The 12,521-nt window shown below is 35.1% G+C and overlaps 1 protein-coding gene across 7 annotated transcripts in view; it reads right to left on the reverse strand.

The window, feature by feature from the left end:
* The window catches only part of LOC107269103 (telomere-associated protein RIF1), a 50,580-nt gene extending 38,462 nt beyond the window's left edge, over positions 1-12,118 (reverse strand). For 3 of the 7 annotated variants that reach the window (XM_015742585.2, XM_025086358.1, XM_015742582.2), the window contains exons 1-8: positions 11,856-12,117; positions 11,274-11,477; positions 10,911-11,205; positions 10,279-10,625; positions 9,617-10,202; positions 9,349-9,551; positions 8,078-8,218; positions 7,844-8,006 (exon numbers count right to left, since the gene is read on the reverse strand). In XM_015742585.2, the coding sequence (XP_015598071.1) occupies positions 7,844-8,006; positions 8,078-8,218; positions 9,349-9,551; positions 9,617-10,202; positions 10,279-10,625; positions 10,911-11,205; positions 11,274-11,477; positions 11,856-11,950 (2,034 nt within the window). In that variant the 5' untranslated portion in view covers positions 11,951-12,117. Of the gene's footprint in view, positions 1-7,843; positions 8,007-8,077; positions 8,219-9,348; positions 9,552-9,616; positions 10,203-10,278; positions 10,626-10,685; positions 10,822-10,910; positions 11,206-11,273; positions 11,478-11,855 lie in introns of those variants that run through there. The other 4 variants (XM_015742583.2, XM_015742584.2, XM_015742586.2 and 1 more) reach the window with 4 other exon arrangements.
* Positions 12,119-12,521: the final 403 nt, after the last annotated feature.

The following is a 12,521-nucleotide window of genomic DNA, read 5'->3' on the forward strand; positions in this document are numbered from 1 at the left end:
AACAATTCACGAAAGAAAAATGCTACTATTATTTTTGTCTACTTAAAATGACAGATCGACTGGGCTAAACACCGAAAGCCGCTAGTGATTACGCAGAAACTCCTGAGTGATATCTACCGAGTCGCTCAGCTACGCGACGATTCGCCTGGATGACGGTATGCAATCACTGCTCACGCAAGCTAATAGAGGATTTGAGAACCTTCCGAAACCGCGGAAAATACAATCGATGGCTCGGACACCAGCAAATCAGAAACTGAGGAACAGACCCCTCGTGGGAAACCGACAACAGATACGCGCAGCGAAAGAGCGACCAGAGATACCGAAAGTTTACTCCAAAGTCCGTGCAGAACACTCGAAAGCGAACCTAACGACGTATGTACACCAAAACGGACAAGAATCGCACCCGAAGCGTTCACCGCGTCCGATAACTCACTACACAAAGAGAAGGATCTGGTACAAAGTACCGACTATCGGGTAGAAAGTACCATAAAATTCTTGTACGTGGAAACTATAACGACATTCTGGCAAATATTATTCTAAAACAAAAGAAATTTTACTAGATAATATAGTAATTTTTGTTATCACAGATGTTCCCATGACTTTTAATAGTTTTTATATGAAAACTGATACTTTTTACTATAAAATAGGGTAAGCGGTATCGCAGTTGCCATGAATTGACGCCCGCGTCTCTGCGATTTTTTTCGGCATATGACAGGTGTTGTTATGTGCGGCGCTTTGGCCTTCTCCGTTTTTAACCGTTTGAGTCCCAGACGGTATTGAAAAAACACTGTCGAAGAATCCCAAACAGCGCAACCGCGCTTTCCCTATATACGGGTGAGGCGTTTATAGTGACCCAGGCCATTTTCTCCCAAACGAAGCGAGATACAAAAAAATGTTCGATACATTAGTTCCATGGCTTCGAGGGGGACACAAGATGGCGTCTTTCAATTTTTTCCTAAATCAAAGTATCAACGTCATTTGAGGGTCAACTTTGGTTTTTTAAATGAGATGGTGTATTTTTTGTTATGGAAATCAAAAGAGCATTCAATTCCAGCTCTCAAAGTACTGGTATGCTATGGTGTCAAAACTAAAGGATCATGGGATATTAATTGAAATAGAAAAAAAAAATCGGTTTACTTTTTAATGGCGCATACGTTGCGGGGGGTTCTTTCGATGAAATTTCACAACAAATGTTCGAAATGTTGGCCATTTACTTCGATGCATTTTTGATAATGTCGAATGTAAGAACGTTGCACTGCCAATAGAGTGTCATTTTCGATGTTGGCAGAGGCATCAATGATGCGCTGGCGCATGTTCTCGCATGTCGTCGGTACTTTCTTGTAAACTTTTTCTTTTATGTATCCCCACAAAAAAAATCTGGAGACGTCAGGTCCGGAGAACGGGCAGGCCAATGAACAGGTCCTCGACGTCCTATCCAGCGATCGGCATAATCTCGATCCAATATTTCACGAGCTTGAAGCGAAAAGTGAGCTGGACATCCATCATGTTGATACCACATATTGCATCGTTCCAGAAGTGGTATGTCTTCGAGCAATGTTGGAAGCACTCGATCCAAAAAGTCCTTGTACTTCTGTCCGGTGAGTGTATCTTCAAGGAAGTACGGTCAAACTATACGGTTTCGGTAAACACCACACCAAACATTTAGAGTCCACGGCCGTTGATGTTCCACTTGCCGCAACCACCTCGGATTTTCCGTAGCCCAGTAATGCATATTGTGGCGGTTAACTTGGTTAAATTTAACTTTAACTTGTTAAATTTCATCGAAAGAACCCCCCGCAACGTAAGCGCTATTAAAAAGTAAACCAGTTTTTTTTTTCTATTTCAATTAATATCCCATGATCCTTTAGTTTTGAGACCATAGCATACCAGTACTTTGAGAGCTGGAATTGAATGCTCTTTTGATTTCCATAACAAAAAATACACCATCTCATTTAAAAAACCAAAGTTGACCCTCAAATGACGTTGATACTTTGATTTAGGAAAAAATTGAAAGACGCCATCTTGTGTCCCCCTCGAAGCCATGTAACTAATGTATCGAACATTTTTTTGTATCTCGCTTCGTTTAGGAGAAAATTGCCTGGGTCACTATAAACGCCTCACCCTGTATACAGGGTGTTCGTTATGAAACGCACTGTAGTAACATCGTTGCATTCTTTATCAAGTTCTAATGAATACGTATATTTTCATTTTTTATTTCATATATCAAAATTTTGAGATAATTAAGGTTGAAGTTGCAGTAATGCGACCAATCAGAGCGCGTTTAAACGGAGCGCAGATGACGTCGCGAGTCAGCCCGCAAGACCTGCTTACACTAGACCAATAACACTAAGAGTATCGTCGTAGTGTCTCTGTTTATCTGCATGTAATTGAGTGAGATACAATCGCTCGCTGTAACGTCAGTGAATTTCAGAAGGTACCCTTTATTCCTTATAATGTCTATTCCTTTAATGTGACAAGATAGTTGTAGCAACGTATTACGTTTTGAGTGGTCAACAGCGCAAGAATATGCAATTAGGTACCCTAATCGGCGACATCCTGATAAAAATGTTATGTACTCTACAATATGTACTGTTTCAGAATAATCATTATCATAGAAAATGTATGTAATTGTTGCAGATTAGCATATCCAGTTCCAAGCTCGGTCATGCGTAGATCAAAATCGGTCCTTTTCAGGACCACTCAAAACGTAATACGTTGTTACAACTATCTTGTCACATTAAAGGAATAGACATTATAAGGAATAAAGGGTACCTTCTGAAATTTACTGACATTACAGCGAGCGATTGTATCTCACTCAATTACATACAGATAAACAGGGACACTACGACGATACTCTTAGTGTTATTGGCCTAGTGTAAGCAGGTCTTGCGGGCTGACTCGCGACGTCATCTACGCTCCGTTTAACCGCGCTCTGATTGGTCGCATTACTGCAACTTCAACCTTAATTATCTCAAAATTTTGATATATGAAATAAAAACTGAAAATATACGTATTCATTAGAATTTGACAAAGAATGCAACGATGTTACTACAGTGTGTTTCATAACGAACACCCTGTATATGTACGAAAATACCCAAGCAGCGCGATAGCGATTGTTTAATTTTATGTCGAGAAATACCAAGCGGCGCGATAGCGCTTCTCGTATGTGGTAGGTAACGCGATTCTCGTATTTTTTTCATCGCTCCGTCACATCTATTGCAGTTTGCAAAGTGATCGGACGTATTCTTCTGTATTCTTCAGTTAATAATTCTTTTCATTATTAATAATTGTGTGTTTTAAAATGATTAGACGAAGCAACGCAAAAAGTAAGTGAAAAATTAATCTAAATTTACTGTTTAACTTTTCTAAATTTTGTGCATCCCCAAAAAGGTATAATGAATCGAAAAAGAAAATCTATAAGCACAAACACAAATCCATGTAATCATATTATCGTCGATGATGACTGCATTGTTCCGGTAAAGCGCAAAAGAAAACGCATTTTGAGCATTTCGGAGGATACCGATACTGATTTATAGCATCAATGTTCATTCAACAGTCTACCGGTTGCTGAAGACGTTTCGAATCAACGTGATTCTCTGGAGCCTAGAGAAGAATCTGATTCACGATCTAACTTCCCTAGTCAGAGTAAACCGATTGAATTTTTCGAACTATTCTTTGATTCGACACTATGGGAACTAATAGTTGAAGAAATGAATAAATATGCGGAGTATTCAAGGCATTCACTTAGAGAATTAGAATCCTTTGAAACAGAGATTTGAACACCCGTTACCGTTTTAGAAATGAAGGCATTTATAGCCTAAAACCTAATATACGTTCATATAGGTCTGAAAATTTCCGTAACATACCGTGGTTTCGAAGAATGTTTTCTCGAAATAGATTTCAACATATTTTAAAATATTTCCACTTAGTAGATGATTCTTTATGTTTTCCACCTGTTCAGGCGAAATACGATCCCTGTGCATTTAAGCCACTGGTTGAACATGCTAAACAGGTATTCAAATTACATTATACACCACACAAAGAATCATCAATTGATGAGTCGCTAGTTGGGACGCTGTCACTCTAGCATAATGCAATATTTACCAAATAAAAAGCATCATCGTTGGGGAATAAAATTCTGGATGCTGTGTGACTCCGTTTCGACATATTGTTTAGCGTTCTCTTGCTATAAAGGTGCAAAAGAAACAATTTCTAGTGATAGAACAAAGTTTGGACTTGGGTACGATGTCGTGGCGAATTTACTAAAAGATAGTAATTGTTTGAATAAGGGGCATCACATTTTTGTCGACAACTTTTTTACTAGCGTAGAATTAGCTCGCTATTTATATTCTATGGACACCTTTTTAACTGGAACAATTAGAAGGAATAAGAAATGTATTCCCGATAACTTGAAACAAACTAACGTTAACGAGGTAAAATATTTTCGAAACAATGAAATATTGTTCTGTGCGTATCGCGAAAAAAAGATTGTAAAAAAACCTGTGTTACTAATTTCGACGAAAGCAGAAAAGCAAGATGTAACTATAACGAAAAATCGACATGGCAGAGAAATACGTTCCACAAAACCCGGTATTATTCAATCTTATAATACCTTCATGGGTGGTGTCGATGATTCCGATAAAATGGTGTATACCTATCTCGATGAACGAAGATCACTTAAATATTGGAAAAAGGTGGCCTTTAACATAATCAACCGCATGGTTTTAAATGCGTATATAATCTGCAAGGAAATAGTGAAGTGCAAAGCAATATCTCGGTTAGATTTTATGTCAAATATTATTTTTGAAATTGAGTGTCAGTGGATAAACGAAAAGCAATCACACAGGCATATAAAAGAAAAAACATTTAGATTAGTAAAGTTGCTACACCGTAACTTGTGACAATGCGTAGTCTGCAGCACCAAAAATGTAATAAAAAGATCACATTTAATTTACGCGCGATGTAGAAAAGGAGTTCACCCAGTATGTTTTGATAAACACCAATGTTACAAATTATAAGTGTTATTCGCTACTTAAATTGTTTGTTAATAAATATTTCAAGTTTGTTCAATAAAAATTATTGAGAAGATAACAAAATAAAAATTTTGTAATGTATTATTGCATCATTATAGTACTATTCTACCTATTGTAAAATGTACTATTTACGTTAAAAGGAGCTGTGCGATGTACTTGCGTCAGTAAATCTGAGCGCTCGACTTCGACAATCCGTAACGCACCGTCAGTTGTCCACAATGCTCGAAATTTGCTGGGTTTTCTCGACATAAAATCTGAACAGCGCGATCGCGCTGCTTGGGACTCAAACGATTAACAATTTATTGAAATTCTATCTATGAATGTAAGTATTAACAATAATATCATATTGTATAATATCAGAATTTAACACAAGATTATTATTAGTAGTATTATATCGATAAGTATTGACATTTGGAAATTCTAACCTCTTAACCTCAATCGTATACGAAACACGCCGTTAATTACTATTTCAGAGAAAATATTTGTTTGAATGGGATATTATACTTGTTTCCTCTCGAATAGTAATTAACTCATAAAATACTTAATTGTTTGTCTACATTGTCTACGGGAAGGAACAAAAAATTATGTTACGGAAAAATTCCTATTTTGGTTCGGTAAAAATTCCTATGGTACTTGGAAGACTTCCAATATGTCCTTTGGTAGCGCTGCTGTACCATGCTACCTTGGTAGATTTTACTTTCATGGCTTAGCAACTTCTACCAGATCCTTCTCTCCGTGTACGGGGTCCAACCGAGTACAAAACACGGTGAGATGCGAGAAAAGAATCGGAAGAAAAACAGGAAGGAAAAGCGGGCCAAGAATCATCGAAAACGGCAAGCATAGCGATAACGACCCCGTAAAGAAAAAATAAACGAACGAAGATACATGAGAAAGGTATTACCGAGCGAAACGTAACGATGATCTGAAACAATGCGATAATTCACCGTGCGTGATCGCGACGCCTGATACAAAACGACCAAATAGTCCCGGAAGGCCCAGAAAATGCGCTCTGGCCCAATTATAACTGCATTAAGAGTTAAACCTATAGACGTTAAGTGATAAATATGTTCACCGTTAAGTATGTCATACGTTAATTATATTGATCGTTCATAATATTAAGCGTTACTACTCGAAAAGTTATTGTTATTTGCAAAAAATGTAAGAGTGCGGTGTGAGTGACTATGGAATGCGTGAAATGGACTAGGAACGAAAGGAGCGTTTTTGAAACTGCCGCGTTACGTCTCGAGGACGAGTCGACGGTAGGATATCTCATTGTTAAAAACCGAAGCTTCCCCGTCATTTTTTATTAGGAATGCGATGAAATAGAAGTTTCATATTTATTCCACGTTGTAGCTGAAATTGCAACGATTAAAACGCGCTTTTAAACATCCAAAAATGAGTTTGTTAGGGGTTAAATGTTTCTTTTGAAAAAACACTTGAATTTTGCGAATTTCGCTCGCGGTACTCGAGTGACAATCGCTTGGCGCGCGTGGCAGGGTAGTAATCACCCGAGTACCTATAGTGAAACTCGCAAAATTTAGACGTTTTTTCAAAGACAAATTTAATCACTTAACAAACACATTTTTGGATGTTTAAAAGCATGTTTTAATAAAGTGGAACAAATATGAAACTTCTATTTCATCGCATTCCTAATAAAAGATGGCGGAGAAGCTTCGGGTGCGCTTGCGATATCTCAAGATCTCCGTCATGGGATCGTCTTCGAAAACAATAATTTTGTGAGTATCTGCAGTATCGTTAAAGATATCACGCAGAAACTGAACCAAATTGGTCGGCGCATTCGGAAGTTATGGACAATTAAGTATTTTCACTTCAAGGGGTGTAGCTTATCCTAGAGTGATGCTACAGGGATTCATTGGAGGTGTTTTTTTAATGCCGAAGGATGCTGTCTCTCGTGCTATAATTAGAAATATGACTTTCTTTGCGAAACTACTAGATCTCGCACTTTTCAAAAAGTCCCAAAATGCACTATTTCACTCCAACCCCTGCCGTTCGGCCACTTTGTATCCGATCGGGATGAAACCTTTACCATTTGAACGGGAAGGAAATTTCCTAAAAAATATGTCTTTGGTTCTTCGAAATCGGTCATAGCTTTGTATCCGATCGGGATGAAACCTAAGTATTTTCACTTCAAGGGGTGTAGCTTATCCTAGAGTGATGCTACAGGGATTCATTGGAGGTGTTTTTTTAATGCCGAAGGATGCTGTCTCTCGTGCTATAATTAGAAATATGACTTTCTTTGCGAAACTACTAGATCTCGCACTTTTCAAAAAGTCCCAAAATGCACTATTTCACTCCAACCCCTGCCGTTCGGCCACTTTGTATCCGATCGGGATGAAACCTTTACCATTTGAACGGGAAGGAAATTTCCTAAAAAATATGTCTTTGGTTCTTCGAAATCGGTCATAGTCTCACAGAAATACACAAAAATTCAAGTGTTCTACTTCAATTGGACGTTATTGTATAGTATTCAAGACATCTCATGCAAAATAATGAAGAACTTCATTTACGCTGATTACCAGAAAATCAGGCGGAAATAACTTATAGATGTTAGAAGAAAAAATGTGACTTGGGGAAAGACACAGGTGTCGTTGGGAAACTTGCTTTAAGCGCACTCTTAGAAACAGTTAGTTATATACACATTTACCTATTAGTACGAGAGAGAACACAGAGCTGCGAGTGTGTTTCTAGCAAGTTTACCAAAGGATGAATTCGAAAACCACCTCGTAGTTCCTGTGAGCTCCTTCTATGTGGGTACTGAACTAAAAAATCATTTTGTTTATTGTACTAACCTGAGTGTGATCATTTAAGACAATATACGAGAATGGAAAATTGAGTATACTTTCTATTATTGTGAAAGCATGTTCCTCGACATTGCCTTGGTGAAATTGAGAATCCGTAACATAATGCGATAAAACATCAGCTAGTGCACACCATAATTCTGATATGCCAAAGCTAGAAAACATGATCATGCTGTAAGTTGTACTGACATTTTAGCAACTTAGAAAGTATATAATCATACACACCTGTTAGACGCCTCCAATTTTAAGGAAACTATTTTATCGTGAATTGTTTTGATACTTTCAAGCGTATTAGGTTTGTCCGGTAATAAAGTATTTGATTTTATACCTTGCCACAACAGTTGTTTAATCGCTTCATAGTGTTTCCTTTAACAAGATATTTCCATCTACATTAATATAATTAAGATAGCAGGATCTGCCTAAATAACAATAACTACACACTATTCATCCTTTTTGTGATAAGCACATGACGAATTGTTTATCTATTATGTGAAGTAAAATAATGACGATAAACAGTGTATATAATTCGTAAATAGCAATTTATACATAAAAATTGTCTTCGATATTACTTCATATTTCGTAAAAATTATATAAGAAGGACAAAACTTATATAATACATTTTTAATACTACAAATATGAGAAAAAACCAAAATGTCATTCATCATCATATGAAAGTCAGCTACATATATATTTAAATCATTTGAACATCAGGATATTCATGCATAATGTATACATTTTTACAAAAAATTAAATACTTCAGATTATATATTTTAACGAATTCTTTTTCATATGATACTAAGTAGAAATGCACCAAAAACCGATTGCGAATTATGTAAATTTCAATGAATTCTATTAACAAATATTTTTTATCAGAATTAATGGATTGAATTGATGCAGAATATTTATAATGGCCATTAAATTGCAATAATTGATGTAATTTTAGTACAAACGTTTTGTTGGTAAACACTTACTAAATTTAATTTTTAGTCGGATATATTTTTAAGAGTGCTATTTATTTACAAAAAGACTTGAAGTGACTAAATAAACAGGAATTGTGAATAAGTGAAAAGTTAAACGAAAAATTTGATTAAGTGAATTTATAAGGTATTCTTTGATAAACAAAACAAACTCTGAACATTCAAATCAAATCAATGGTGTGAATGTTTAAACAACAAAATAGTATACAAAATTGGTTCTCTAAAAAATTTATAATTATAAAATTTGCGTTACAAATTATATATTAGGTGGACCGAAATGTAATGTTGTTTCTGCGCATTGAATTTAATGAAAAAAAAAAAACGACATTACTTTCCGGTCCACCTAATAGATTGTTTTTTGTCAATTTGACTATACTAATAATTATTATGTTTTAAATGATTATACTAAATATATTGTATATTTTTACGCTCGTTTTGATTGAACTATACATATACTATTTTTCCTTACTTATCACTCCAATTTATTGTTTAGTTTACACCAATAAAAGTAATACATACTTGTCAGTTTTTAAGAATGTTTCTGGAGTTAGAAGCTTCAACATAAAATTTATGAATTTACTAGTTGCAAAAATATAATTAGTAGAATTGCTGCTGACATTAGGCACAATTATATTGACAAGCAAACTTTGTATGTTCTGTTTATTGGAAACGTGGTCATCTATTTCCATCAAAATTAATATAATGTCATTGTACGCCGAAGCCTGTAAATATATATATTATGTATATATGTGGAAATATTGTTTACAAATTGTGCAATGTAACAGACCTGGAAGTCCGTGTCAAGTTCCTTGACATGATGTATCAAATTTGCCCACAGTGCCGTAATAATGTTTTGTTTTCTTTCAACATCCATATTGCTTAAGTCGTTGACTATAATTGAAGCTTCGCCTACACTATGAATAAAACTTTTGTAGCTTTGCCGAAAAATTGAATTCGGAATGCCATGGAGAAGTCTTTCCGTTAACGTAGGAACAATTATTTGACATTCTTTCGCTGTCGGAGTTAGCAATTGTAGCAGAATATCAATGGCAAGAACGTTTGTCTTTACAAATCTTTTTCCAGCAGAAGCGATTGTATTCAATTTATGAGAAAGTAATAGGGTATCTCCAAATGGTCCAAATGCAAAGTTCAGAAATGGTACTAATACAGAATTAACAAATTTTGAAAGATCATTGTACAGTTTAACAATTAAATGCCACCAAACTTCTAATTTCGTAATAGTTATCAATTCAGTTTTACTATTTTTAGCGTTTAAAGGAATACAAAGAAGTTTTATTCTTCTTGCAGTTGCAAGCTCTTGTAGATCTAGAGCAAAGTTATCAATTAATATTTTCCATGATCCAAAAGCTTGCCTATATAAATATACAAAGTAAAAATTAGTATATATAAAATATATTGTGTGTAAATGATATATTTTAAGATATTCACCTACGAATGATAGTATCAGTAGATTTAAAAGCCTTTTCCTCCACACTAAGTAAATTATTGATTAAATTAGCACCATGATGAAGATCAGTGCCAAGTAACTGTACACTAATATTCCACAAACTAGCCCAATCTGGATCAGATACTTCCACCAAAAGAGCAATACGTTTGCAATACACACTTTGTAACATTGTTTTATACCTTTGCCATATATCTAAAAAATTGTTACGTATGTTACTTCCTAAATCAGTTTCTACTGCTTGCTGTAAAAGTCTTATTGCTGATCTTCGTTGACGTTTATGACCCATATATGCTAAAGTTATTACTTTACTCATTAACAACGAATCAAACTGAAAAGAAAAACGTAATAAGATATGTTATGTGTAATAAATAATCATATTTCTATATACCTAGCTATAAGGTAAGTTCCCACAACAAACCATCTAGTACTACAAGACTGATAACTTGGAAAACCAAATCCCTCATTGGTCAGATTCAGTCATGTCGATAAAGTTATCCAATAAAACAGTCACATGGGGACCTAGTGTAATAAGGGACCTAGTTGTTTGAGTTATCCATCTTGTATTGATTTGGTATACGCGGGAAGCTACTTTCTAATAATCAAATAATGCTACCTGATGGACATCCCAATTAGATGCAGGAGTGGATAGTTTATATAGTCTTTGTAGCATATTAAGTGCATAATTAATTATCCTTTCTTCAATTTGTTCAACATAAGACAATTCTTTATTTTCAGCATCTGTTAATATTTGAAAGTTATCTGTTGATATATTTTCTGTTATCCATTCCATGATGTCAGATTGGATACTGTACATACAATCATGAAAGAATGGAATAACCATTATATCATTTACTACTGTCAGTAGAATACTATCTTGAACATCTTCCAAGAATTGAAAAATCCTTAACCTACATCATAACAGTGGATGACAATATTATTTCACAGCTGTTTCAAATTTATTTATATTTTAACTCACCTGTTTTTTCTATCTAATTGCAAAACAGCTTGAAAAAAATGCAGACTGTGCGTTTCCAGTGTACAAAGAATATTATTCAATGTAATACCAGCATTAGAAGATAATACTTGATCATCACTTGTTAATAAAATAATTATCAATTCACAAAGTTCTCCATATTGATCATCTGTGAGAGCCTCTGTTGCTTTAAATCTATCCATATTACTGCAAGTTATAAGTTTATACATAAGTAAATAAACAAAATTTATTTATAGAATAAATGTAACTTTTTTGTGTGTATGTATGTGTATAAATGTTTAAAAGATTGTTTTCCAACAATTTTTTCAATATTAGACACTTGAAGCTGTGATAGGCTTATTAATTACTACGGTAGATTAAGATACCATAGAATGGCATTGCTACATACCAATTTTTTATAAAAACCATTGTAGATTGTAGTGTAATTGAAACCATTTTTATGCTGTCCCTAATCTACCCTTTAGATGCATTTATAACTCATATTTATAAGTATATATATTACATATACATAAGTATGAGTTACATATGGTTAGCTATATATAGTATAACTATAATTTGATTTACCTGCGAATGTAGGTTAATATTCTGCATTTTTCCAGAGTATGTCCTTTGTGAAGTATATTCAGCATTTCAAATGCACTCTGTTCATTGAAATCCATACTTTCTTTCAAGCTTTGGCAAAAGCCACAATGAAACTAATTTTCTACAAATTTAATGTCCTTATAAATGTAACAATCATAACAGAAAAGACGAGAGTCGTAATCAGTCGTAACAGAGAACACATATTACATGGAAGCGTAGGCCTTATGGGAGGATTTGGCACAAAACGTTGGGGTAATCTGTTAGTGATTACTCCAGCCACTGCGAGCGCTGCTTGTATCGATGTAAACAAACACACCGATAAATTATTACCTCCGCCCCTTGCTATGATCGCGCGTCTTTTGACATTCATCGCTCACGCGGAGGACTTGGCATTATGAGCGTTATCATTATCATTGGCATTATCATTCCAAACATTAGAAATGCGTTAATGCGAGCGAGTACGCACTATCACGTCCAATGTTGCAAGCAGGTGAATGTAAGCAAGAGATCGTGATAGGGTATGAGCATGAGTGCGAGGGAGTCGACGGCAAGAGGCGTGGCTACATACTCTTTACATGTGTGTAGCACACTGATACCCTGCCGTGCCATCTACCGGAGAAAAGTGAAATTACTTTTTCTCTGCCAAAT

This window comes from Cephus cinctus, unplaced genomic scaffold (assembly GCF_000341935.2).
Source record: "Cephus cinctus unplaced genomic scaffold, Ccin1 Ccin1_scaffold0604, whole genome shotgun sequence".
NCBI lineage: Eukaryota > Metazoa > Arthropoda > Insecta > Hymenoptera > Cephidae > Cephus > Cephus cinctus.